This window comes from Seriola aureovittata, chromosome 10, assembly GCF_021018895.1.
Source record: "Seriola aureovittata isolate HTS-2021-v1 ecotype China chromosome 10, ASM2101889v1, whole genome shotgun sequence".
NCBI classification, from domain to species: domain Eukaryota; kingdom Metazoa; phylum Chordata; class Actinopteri; order Carangiformes; family Carangidae; genus Seriola; species Seriola aureovittata.
In genome coordinates, this window is record NC_079373.1 from 367,214 (window position 1) to 379,594 (window position 12,381).

The following is a 12,381-nucleotide window of genomic DNA, read 5'->3' on the forward strand; positions in this document are numbered from 1 at the left end:
GTTCAGGTCATGTGGTCACAGCGACCAATTTGAATCAGCCATCTTGCTTTGTCTGTGTCCCCACAGAGACACCCCCATTCACACATACCCACACACACACATACATGTATATACTAGATTAGACATTGTTTTCTTACTCTGTTCCATTGTAAATAAATGTCTTTAAGTATAACTACTGGTGTATTTAATGATGCGCAAGTGTGAAAATTGTCAACCTCTACTTTACTAAGAATTCCAATCCTTCAACTTAAATGGTATGGTAATTTGGTTATAGTTATTAAGATCATTATTAATCAGAGTTCCAGATTAATATTAATAATTTGAGACTGAAACAATATTAGCTATTTTGCTTATTAGTTTAGGCTGTTGCCCCCGAGGACTTCTAATTCATTTTAAAGTTATTATTGAATGATAATATTATTTTAATAATTTTTTCTTAATTTATGATAGCCAATAAATTGATATACAACCGAAGATCCAACATTTACGGTGTCCAGCTCATGAGGCAGAGCTCAGACCCAACCTTCACATGTGCATTCTGAGTTCAGGTGATTGCTAATTGAGTGTGGTGTTTCAGTGGCAGTGTTTAACAATTAACACACAAGTTTCAGTTTTGAATGATGTGTCTAATGTAGAGAAGTGTGTTTGGTGTTTTGCAAAACACTGTGTGTAGTGTTTTGCAAAAAGTATGAGGCCGTGAATGTGCATATAATTGTGCAAATCTGGGCTGACATTTTGCTCCTTGTGTGTCGAGTTTCAAAAATATGTGTATTATTTTTAATTTTAGTGTGTAAGCAATCATAAAAAACTGTATAAGTTAAGCTCATTACAAATTTGTAATTATGGCACCTGTGCACACCTTCATGTCCACATCACTCCGTCTGCCTCCTCATATATTCAGTGATAATCAGATCACAGTCATGAAGTGGTGGGTTTCCTGTCATCAGTCTGTCTTTGTGTGGATTTAGTCTCTGTGGACACAGTGTGAGAAAACAAGCTGCACAGTTGTAGCTTCGTCAGCAGGACAGACAAAGCCACAGCTCTCGGCTCGTCCCACTTTGTCTCAAACTTCACAAACAACAGTCACAGTTAAACTGTGGAAAACGTGGAAAACTGTGAAATAGATAAAACCTGGTAAGAAATTCTGTTTCTGTTTTGGCCAATTGAATCTATTTCCCATAGATATGAGTCATTGTGACTGGGAGGGCCATGAAGGCAGTTCATTGTTTGTTTGGTCTGCAGCATGTTTGGGGCTTTTTGTTTGTGAACATGTGAACATCATGTGTACTGTAAACAGACAGACTTGTTGGGACTCAATCATTCAATAGACCAAATGTTTCTTTGCTCCACTGGACAAAGGAACTCACACTCCACAGTTCCTCAACGTTCACACCTGGGGACGACCCTTCCCCCCACGGACCCCACTGGCCAGCCAGTGTGGGTCAGTGTGTGACATGTGACCCCCAACGGTGTCACCAAACAAAACCAGTCCTCTGGCCCTCTTCTCTCTCTCTTCCCTTCTTGGCTGGCTCTGGAGAGCAGCTCCAGCTCTCTCCTCTCGGTTCTTCAAAGGGCAACAAGGCCCCAGAAACCATCTCTCTCTCGCCGGCCTGCTCACAGCAGCCTGCAAACACTCTTCTCCTCATCAGCAGCGACCTGCTTCGGATTAACTGTGAGTGAAGCAAATCGTCTTCAGAATCAGCAGCTACGACACAAGGCTAGCTGATTTTCCAAGCAACAGGAGTCGTAGCAGAGTTAGCATGGAACAGCTAACTCTGTGAGGAGAACAAAGGAGATAACAGCAAGCAACACAGCCAGACAGGACTTTACTCCACCAGGAAACCTCCCAACTCACTGGACTTTACACCAACACTGGAAAGGACCTCTTTGCTTGTTCTAAGGACTGGGTAATGTTAACGGACTGGGCCTAACCTCTCCCAGCACAGCATAGCACAGCATAGCTAAGCAGCAGAAGTCTTAACTTTGTTAATGTACTTGTTGATTGATGTCTTGTTGTTGTAATGTTTGCTTAGGTCGTAGTCAGGCATACAGTTAATCGGGTACTTGTATGTTCACACACATAACAGTACGTCTCAGTCCTAGAACCTGCATGAAGCTAACCTCCCCCCTCTAACCTGGTACCTTTAGATTACATGAGCTAGGCTAACAAAGAAACTCACACCTTCCCTCTCACACACACCAGGTGGTCTCAGCGGCCATTTTAGTAGTTTCTTTGTTTACCGCCATCTTGTGGTCTTCTTTGTTCAGGTCATGTGGTCACAGTGACCACTTTGAGTCAGCCATCTTGACTTTGTCTGTGTCTCCACAGACACGCACACATACACACACACACACACACACACACACACCACACACACACACACACACACACACACACACCTGTATATACTAGATTAGACATTGTGTTTTACTCTGCTCCATTGTAAATAAATGTCTTTAAGTAACTACTGGTGTGTTTAATGTTGCACAAGCGTGAATATTACCAACCTCTACTCGGTAGAATTCCAATCCTTCAACTGTAACTTACTGTTGATTTGGTCTTTTGGTTATAGTTTGTAAGCTAATGGTTAATCAGAGTTCCAGATTAATGATAATAAATTGAGACTAAAACCATATTGGCTATTTTGCCTATTAGTTTAGGCTGGTGCCCCGTGAACTTTAATTCATTTTAAAGTTATTAGAGATAGCAGAAATGTTAGGAGTGGCCAAATCAACAGTTTGGTACATTCTGCGCTGGTGAGCTTGGGAACTCAAAAAGGCCTGGACGTCCACGGAAGACAACAGTGGTGGATGATCGCAGAATCCTTTCGATGGTGAAGAAAAACCCCTTCACAACATCCACTCAAGTGAAGAACACGCTCCAGGAAGTAGGTGTATCAGTATCTAAGTCTACCATACAGAGAAGACTTCATGAGAGTAAATACAAAGGATTCACCACAAGGTGCAAACCATTAATCAGCCTCAAAAATAGAAAGGCCAGAATTGACTTTGCCAAAAAACACCTGGAGAAGCCAGCCCAGTTCTGGAACTGCATTCTTTGGACAGATGAGATTAAGATCAACCTGTACCAGAATGATGGGAAGAAGAAAGTTTGGAGAAGAATTGGAACAGCTCATGATCCAAAACATACCACATCTTCTGTAAAACATGGTGGAGGCAGTGTGATGGCATGGGCACTGGGTCACTTGTGTTTATTGATGATGTGACAAAAGACACAAGCAGCCGGATGAATTCTGAAGTGTATAGGGATTTACTTTCTGCTCACATTCAGCCAAATGCAGCAAAGTTTATTGGACGGCGCTTCACAGTACAGATGGACAATGATCCAAAACATACTGCAAAAGCAAACCAGGAGTTTTTTAAAGCAAAGAAGTGGAATATTCTGCAATGGCCGAGTCAATCACCAGATCTCAACCCAATTGAGCATGTATTTCACTTGCTCAAGACAAAACTTAAGGCAGAAAGACCCACAAACAAGCAACAACCGAAGACAGCTGCAGTAAAGGCCTGGCAAAGCATCACAAAGGAGGAAACCCAGCGTTTGGTGATGTCCATGGGTTCCAGACTTCAGGCAGTCATTGCCTGCAAAGGATTCTCAACAAAATATCGAAAAGTAACATTTTACTTAGGGTTATTTTATTTGTCCAATTACTTTTGAGCCCCTGAAATGAGGAGCGTTTGTATAAAAATAGCTACAATTCCTACATGTTTAATCATATATTTTTGTTCAACCCCTTGAATTAAACCTTAAAGTCTGCACTTCAATTCCGTTGTAGTTGTTTCATTTCAAATCCAGTGTGGTGGCATGCAGAGCCCAAATCATGAAGATTGTGTCACTGTCCAAATATTTCTGGGCCTAACTGTATATGGGAATATAGTGGTATAGCTTTATTGCAGATCAAGTTCTGTTAGGGCATGTACATGTGTGTATACATGTCTTGCTATGGTTGTGGTGACAAATTTGGGTTTGAAACCATCAGTAATTATTGTTTTTTCAAATGGCTCACAACTAGCAGTAACATCAGTATGTGTCCTCCTTCACAGAAGGTTTCCAGGGGCTCTGTCTCTTATGAATTATGTATGTGTCTGTGCCACTCAGGGTGGAAATGGACTGGAAAAACATTAAACTACATTTCAGAAGGAAATGTTGTGGCATCAAATGTGCCCACCTGAGATTTTGAAAACAATTCTTCAACAGTCAACAGATCATCTATCTCTTGAACTGGACACCAATGAGTTTCTTTCCAGATCATAGTCCAGGTAGAGATCTAGTGCACAGCTGCAGCTTCACAAACCTGTGCCAAAGACTGGACCCATTCCCCTTTTCTAAACCACTTCAGGGACTTGTTCCCTTTACTCTGACACTACATGGACCTTAATGGATAATAAATATAAATGAAGTATTAGGAGTAATACTGTATAAAAAGGTTCATAACTACAGATTGCAGAGACAATGTATTGAATGGATTATGTTCACTTGTCCTTTCACTTCCCCAAACCAACTAATTTGGTTTTGTCCATTTTGGTTCGATAGATAGTCATTTCTTTTAAATGCTTTTAAATCAAGATCTGAGTTTGTAAAATTAATCAATTTTTATCAATGTGATAAAATAGCAGCGAGGTGGTTGTAGTGGGTGTAGTAGAATTCCAAAGTCTCTAAATTATTCACACAGTTCCTAAGCCATTAAAAGTGAATTAGGTGTCGACTGTGGTGTCCATACAGTAAATAAAGTAAACAGTAGAAATAGAGGCTAAGTGCACATCAGGTGTAGATTATAAGTCTTTGAATTGCATGAGCAGATAAGGTTAAAGAAATGAGTCAATGTGCTGCTCCCTGATTTCACTTTGGATCTTAGTAATTGTTCATCAGGTAAGGTGCAGCTTACACACACAGCTAGGATCACTTCATGATCAGGGCTGTTTGAGTGCAGTATGTTATTTGAAAAGTGGTTGTTTGTTCCTGAGGCTGTCGAGAGACCTTCAGTGACTTTCACCACATTATTGAGCCACACAGAAAATATACTGTTAAGCTCCTCCATGCCTGCCTGCTAGATATTTTTAGACAGGGACAACCTTAAATAATGCACAAGGAGTGTATGTCTGTGATAATGTAAAGAGAAAATGAGATGTGTGGCTTGTGGACCTAAAGTACATGTGAATATATACTTTAGAGTTTCCTGCCCATTAAAGCTCATGGAATTGACTTGATTGAATTGAAAAGATTAATATTTAGGCAGATTAATGGGCTTCACTGCTTTTTCAGTGGTGTCCAGAAGTCTCAGTGTATTACAGTTCATAAATGGGAAAATGCTGCTTTGTGAGGTAGTGGCTCCATGTGCCTGCTAAAGCCCTCGAGGTTTAGCTGGCTGCATCCATCAGATACCAACGTTTTTCTGGCTGAACGTTAGTAACGTAGTGATCAGACCAGCCATTGTATCTCTTTGATAAGCACTGTTGTTTCACTCTGAAGGTTAATGTGTTAGCAGAGCTAACTGGGATTCAGTTTCTACTAAAGGTGACTAATGACACCAGATAAACAAGCTCAGAGGAGGAGGGCAGAATAAAAGCACAGAAATGGAACCAGTCTTTGCAGTCTCACTTGTGTACCCACGGACCTCTGCTATTATATAACTGAGGCTGCAGTGTGGACTTGAAGTCTGAAATGGTCTGCAGTGACACTGACATGCTAGTGGTGTGGCTCTAGGGATGTTTGTCAGTATAAAAATAAAGCATCTTGAAGCCGATGATGGATTGCCACAGACATTCATGGTCCCCAGAGGAGTGCTGTGCCGCAGTCCCACAACATGGCAACTTTGTTGGCAGCTGGCCACACCGTTCATTCTAGGAACTCCATTCAAATGTCAACACGTGCGGCATGATATGTTTGATAATTTCCAAAATATTCAACGTTCTGTCAGCAACTTTTTTCCATTGAAATGAATGGAGGGAATGTTCACAGCCGAAGTGGGAGAAAATGATGAACTGTTCTAAAAACTGAACTATGACCTTCAGAGTGGCAGGAGTCAGGTCCCGGTGTTGTCCAGCCCTTCTTACCTGACACTCTTTCTCAGATGTCTGCCATTGTAATGGTTACTGGCTCTTGTTTGCTGAAGTTGCTGTGGTCTGCTCTTATATATATTGGATATCACACCAGCTGCAGTGCAGATTTTTTCTTGTGCTGTGCTGAATGGTGAAGTATATTTATAAGACATCATATGCTGTGATTTCTTTACCGGACTGTCACTTTGTCATTGTGTGACATGAGTTGAAACAGACATGATAAATAAATTAATGTTCCCTGAAAACGGGACATCTTCCATTTTTTTCCTCACATACAAGACACATACAATTGAAAAAGTTGAAAAAGTAAGTCACTGTTTATATTCACCAATACAAACTGACAGTATCCAACATGTTCCTCAAAGAAATTCCTGTAGATTTTCCAAATAATTTCAAAAACACCTTCCTCCTCACTTCTTTTTTATAAAACAGCTGAAGAGTATTTCACAATCAACTTGATTTCTACACTACACCTCACAGCAGCTATGAACAGCTGAACAAGGGACAAGTGCAAAATTACTTAAAACACCAGCAAATTATGTGCATTATCACAGAGACAATAAAAAGTACCAGCCATGATGCATCTGTGTCCTGCACAAACCTTCTTCATCCACTCGGTGCCACTTTGTTCTGATATCTCAGTTTTGACTTTTTCATTAGTGACTTTGTCATCATGGGGAATCGGAAAACACTGCTAATGAATGCACTGAAAAACATCAAGTGCTCAGATGTTACAGAAGAAACAAAGAGGATTCAGCAGCATGGCGGTTTCTGCAGGACACTGTCCACACGGCTGTTCTGTGCTTCTCATACATGTCCTATAAAAACCTGACAAAATGCACATTGTCTGAAGTAAGACTTTGTGACCTTTTGGCCTCCTGCCACAACCCTGATCTTCCTGTTCACTGTTTTAGTTTATTAGTTCTCAGTTTGTGTTTGCTGCTCCTTCCTCCAACACTGAAACACAAAGGAGTGTCCGAGTCAGAACTGTCTCGTGCATTCATGTCAAACCCACAGATCGTGTTCCTAAATCTCTCATTTGCTTTCATATCATGTAACTTACATTTAGAGCTTGGCAACGGTCTCAACACTTTGTCACTCATGAAAGGCAGAAGCAAAAAGTAAATAAACACTGTCACATCAAATGTTTGTACTGAGGCTCCAGCAGACATCTGTCATTGTGCTCCTGAACTGCATCAAGCCTCATCACCAAAAGGACAAGATGAAGTTAAAATACTGTGTTGACACCATGGTTTGAGTATGACACAGTGAGGATCCAACAATTACTTTGACATTGAGCTCAGAGGAACCAACCAGTCTCGTAACAACTGAATTTGTAATGAAGAACTGTCCAGTGTTTTTAGATTTCACTGGTGTTACAGCTTTCAGCTCATCATTCATTTCATCAGCTGCTTATATCAGATAAGTGTTTGAGTTTATGTTTGTGAAATGTTTAACATGGTTGTCACAGTCTCTGGTTGTGGTTCATTGACCAGTGAACACAGTTAACAGTCTGTTGATGAGTGATTACAGCCTGTGGTGAAACCTCTGTGACCTGCTTACCATTATGTTGAATCAATGTGCTCTGCTTATGTCTTTGCACTGGAATGGTTTAGTAAAGTATTTCAGGACTAATGAGACATAAAAGAAACATGGCCTCAAAAAACACACACATTCGTTTCTGTGAGTGTTCCATCAGTCCATCAGTCAGTCAGGTTCATCAAAATGCTTGAGTAGATTCACATTATTTAGGAAGCATGGTATTCAAAGAAGTCCTGTGTGTTAAGACGTGGGTGGTGAGCTGTCGTTAGCTCCACCGCTCAGGACTGATTCAAAGTCAGTGAGGTGCAGCATGTTCTTGTAATGATTGGTCCTGTGTACAGTTGCTGACTGCAGACTTAAGTCTCAGATTCTCCTCCTGCCGACGTCACCTCCTGAAAAAGACAAGAGGACAGAGACAAGACAAATGTTAGAACATGTCAGCCGTGCACTGTTTGTCACACCTCAGGTTGTTTATCCTAAATCAACACAGCAGCTGTTCAGTTTCATAAGTCCATCAGATCTCACAGTTCCTCATTATCTGTAGAAGCTGAAGAGTTGTTCTGCCAGCTGAGACTGTGGCTCCTGTAGTTCACATCATTACTGATTACTGATGAGCCTGATGACTGTTCTCAAACTTTTCCAGGTTGTTTACTGGTTTTTATTGCAGATTGAAAAAGCTGTTTTAGTGATGCTGTAGGACCAGACTATTCCCTGGAAAGCGTTAGTCCCTCTCCTCCTTCACAGACTGTAGAGGAGAGGTGACAGACACAACGTGAAAATAATACTTGTGCTGTGTGTAAGTAGATATGAATTTCATCACAGCTGAAGAATCTTGAGTCTGGGTGGAGACCAGACACTGAGGAACAGGCGCAACATTTAACATTTCAGCCTCACACTGCAGCCCCACTGACTTTTTTTTGTCCGATAGATAAACGTTATCTTGCACATTTATTTCAGCAACTCCGTCAAATATCCATCTATGTATGATATATTTTCGCTATTCTCACAGAAGACAAGAGAGCTCTCTCTCTGCCTGCCTGCTGTTTGTATGAGCGGAGGGCAGGGGGGCGGGGTTGTTGTTCCAGTGACACACACACAGAGACACACACACACACACACACACACACACACACACACACACACCAGACATCACATCGCACGCACCAACTCAAGCTCGTAGCCTACCTTGGCGGAGAGAACCAAACGGTCCAAAGTATGGCTCTACTGTACTAGAGTTGATGAAGTCAAAGCCTGTTGTCACAAGTGTGACAAATGTTTTGTTTGTTCAAGTTTTTTTTTTTCCTCAAAAAGTATCGATAAGAGTACCGTTAAAGTACCGGATCGATAAGCAGTATCGGTAAGAGTAGTAGTACAGTTCTTAACATACCCATCCCTAAGCAGAAAATTGTGGATGTAAAGTCATCAGTGCTCTGCGGTTCTGTGATCAATGACCTCTAATTGATCTCTGTCTTGTTACTTATTGACCTGGCTGATATGACACTGACACACTTACATCTGAGCTGATGGCAAACATACACAAATGTTGGCACAGTTTTCTGCCTCAGCCTCTGCCTCCAGCTGTGCATCTGAATACGGGTTAATCTTCTGTCGTGCATTAACAAGAAAGAGCTCTGCATTAAATGCTCCTGTTCTGATAAATATTGTGATGCTTGGAAAGCAGCAGCAGTGAATATCTTAACTGTGGAGCTGGAAAATCACACGTAGGATTATGTGTGTCCTGCAGTGGAGGCAACAGGCGACAGGGACGCTTCAGATTCTGAAGCTTGTGTGAACATCAACAGCTCCAAAAGAAAAATAGCTTCTTACATAAGAGACGTGCAGGTAGACAGTAAGTAGAGTAGATGCAGGAGGTGAATGAATGAGACAGAGGAACAAGATATACGACAGAGGAGGCGGACGTGCACCCAGTTTCATAACATGAATATTTGAAGTGGTGGAGGTTTGCGAAAAGAGAGGGAGGGGGCAGATGATGCAGCACTGGGTGGACAAGGGTGGAGGATATCTGTGTATACACAGAGGATATATGCAGTGGGACGCCACTGTGTGGATTCTCCCTGCACTTAGAAAGGACAAAATAACCTGAGGAAGAAAGCTCCTTTTACTGCAGAACAGTCTGCTCATCAGGCGACCTTTACGTAGTTCCCCAGGCAAATGACACTCACATCTATGTGTCGGAGTCATAGAATATAAACATCTGAAGGCGACAACATTTCCTTCAATGAAGATCAGACTGAAATCATTCTTTTAAGGTGCTATACACAGGCTCTTGACCACACCCTGTTATTATCATGTTAAACCACCCACTGATGTTTTAATGTCAGTCACTCACAGCGTACCTGGAGTTACTGGCTCCTGGTGTCTCCCCGTTAGGCCGGCAGGTGTTTCCAGGTGCTGACAAAGGCAGTGGGGATCAGTGAATAAGGCACAGTGGTGATGGAGTTCCAACTATCTGATGTGGGATCGTAGCAGTCCAGTGTTTTACACCGTTGCGTCCCAAAATATCCTCCCACCACATACAGCTTATTTCCAGAGGCCACAGCGTGGCAGCTCATCCGTTTGGACGTCATGTCGCCCACTCTAGTCCACAGATTGGTTTCACAGTCAAAGCGATAAGCAGAGGCAGCAGTGAATTCAGTGTCGCCACCCATGATGAAGATCTGGCTTCCTAAGACAGCGGCTGCCGTGTAGCGCCACGCCTGGGGGCATTCAGCTGCAATATTCCAGCGGTTACCCACAGGGTCATAGCACTGGACCTAAACACAGAAGGCACAGAAGTTAGACAATTCTGACAGTGTTCATGCACAACACTAAAACTGGCTGTAGGACTGGTAGGACTTCTAACATACTGTATGAAAGCAAGATTTCAGAAGAGTGTGCGTGAGAAGTAAGTGTATCATTGTAAAGAAAATTTCATGACCAATTACTGTTCCATAAAAACTTAAATTACAACATTTAAATAGCAGCTATGCTATTTGGTTTTTATGGTGAAGGTTAGTGAAAACTGAATTGTGGAAAGCTGCCGTTTAAGAAAGGTAAAGATACAAATCCACCAACCTTGGAGGCCTTGTCTCTGTGTATGGTGGTCCCACCAAAAACAAAGAGTTTGAGTTTAGCGCTGACCACAGCTGCATTACTGACTCCATCTCGCAGAGGAGCCATCATGGTCCATTTATTGCTAAGAGGGTCGTAGCGCTCGACCTGGGAACACGTGACACATGACACTCATTCATTCGTTGTTAAAACTGAGATAAAAACTGTAAATGATGAAACTATGCTCATGTATAAGTGGATGTGTCTCAGACCTGTTTCAGGGAGACGGATGGAGAGGCAGGAAAAACTCCAGCGATGGCTGTATGACCTCCAACCACATACAGACTGTTCTCCAGCTCAGCTGAGCCATGGCCAAACCTGAGGAAAGAACAACCACATTATGTGTCTGTGTGTGTGTACTTTACAAAGTGGGCTTTTCATAAAATATTGTATAATGTGTGAGTTTGGGACAGACACCTGAAAACTGGGAACCCTGGTTTAAACAATAAGGACTGTATTTTTATAAACCATGTGTGCCCAGTGACACTACAGCTGTCAAGTTTAGTTGGACCCAATAATCACTTTACAGTAGAGCTACTGAGCAGGCTGCAGTGTGATCAAGTAGACACTTGTGTTATGTTACCCTGTTCATTACCTACATAGTATATCCTAACTACTGTGTCAGCATCACTTCATGTTCTGGTAAACAGAAAAAAAACATGGGATTGAAACAAAAAACAGGAACAATTAGTCTCTTGTCTTACTTGTGACACAGCTTAAAAACAGTCTCTATCACATTACCCAGAATTTCCGTCCATTTTCCATGTGGCACAAACTTAAACCAAATATTCTGAAAATCAATAATAGAAATTTTTCACGCAATAATTTTACCTGCTACAGATCAAAATGTCCATGATCACATTTCAACTGAACTGCATGGACATGTACTATTCTACTTGAATGTGTACCACTCTACATGAACGTGTACCACTCTAGATTAACGTGTACCACTGTACATGAACGTGTACCACTCTAATGTACCACTCTACATGATAGTGTACCAATCTACATGACTGGTAGTAGTAGAGTACTACAAAATGCCCCTTTCTGTTTAGTATCTCTAACATATGTAACTCACCTGGCTATCAGCATGGGTGCTCCTTTAGACCATTCTTCATGGACTGTGTCATAGATCCAGACGTCTTTAGACACACCGTTCTCTGATCCTCTACCTCCTGTCACGTAAACCTTGCAGCCAATGGCACATGCACTGAACTCCTTCCTGGGGCTTGGGAGGTCTGCCTTGGGTATAATCTCCTTAGCTTTATGGTCAACCTAAAAACAGATCAACCATGGTGATTATTTGATTTGACGATTGAATATGAGTTAAAGGCAGTAAACAGACACACTTATGGATCAGTGTGGAAGATTAAGGGGCATTAGGCAGAGGTTGCAGATTGCAACAACCTGAATACCTTAAAACAGGTCACTGGTTTCAATGTTGTGGCTTGTGTGACAGTATAAATCCCTTTAATTTTTTTAACAAGTCACCCCAAGATTGTCTTGCTCTTTTGGTTTAATAGTTTGGATTAATAGGATTTCAGGAATCAATATATATAAATAATCAATTTCATAACTGTATACACAGTCCACTATGTATCCACTGCTCCAAAGCAAATTCATACAATTCAGGTCAGCAGATTAGGA

General features: G+C 41.6%; 1 protein-coding gene across 1 annotated transcript in view; it reads right to left on the minus strand.

The window, feature by feature from the left end:
- Nucleotides 1–6,375: 6,375 nt before the first annotated feature.
- LOC130176496 (kelch-like protein 25) overlaps nt 6,376–12,381 on the minus strand; it is a 43,401-nt gene continuing 37,395 nt past the window's right edge. Inside the window, exons 8-12 of the mRNA XM_056387626.1 lie at nt 11,813–12,009; nt 10,947–11,052; nt 10,699–10,842; nt 9,981–10,397; nt 6,376–8,015 (exon numbers count right to left, since the gene is read on the minus strand). Of these exons, the coding sequence (XP_056243601.1) occupies nt 10,011–10,397; nt 10,699–10,842; nt 10,947–11,052; nt 11,813–12,009 (834 nt within the window). The 3' untranslated portion in view covers nt 6,376–8,015; nt 9,981–10,010. The remainder of the gene's footprint in view (nt 8,016–9,980; nt 10,398–10,698; nt 10,843–10,946; nt 11,053–11,812; nt 12,010–12,381) is intronic.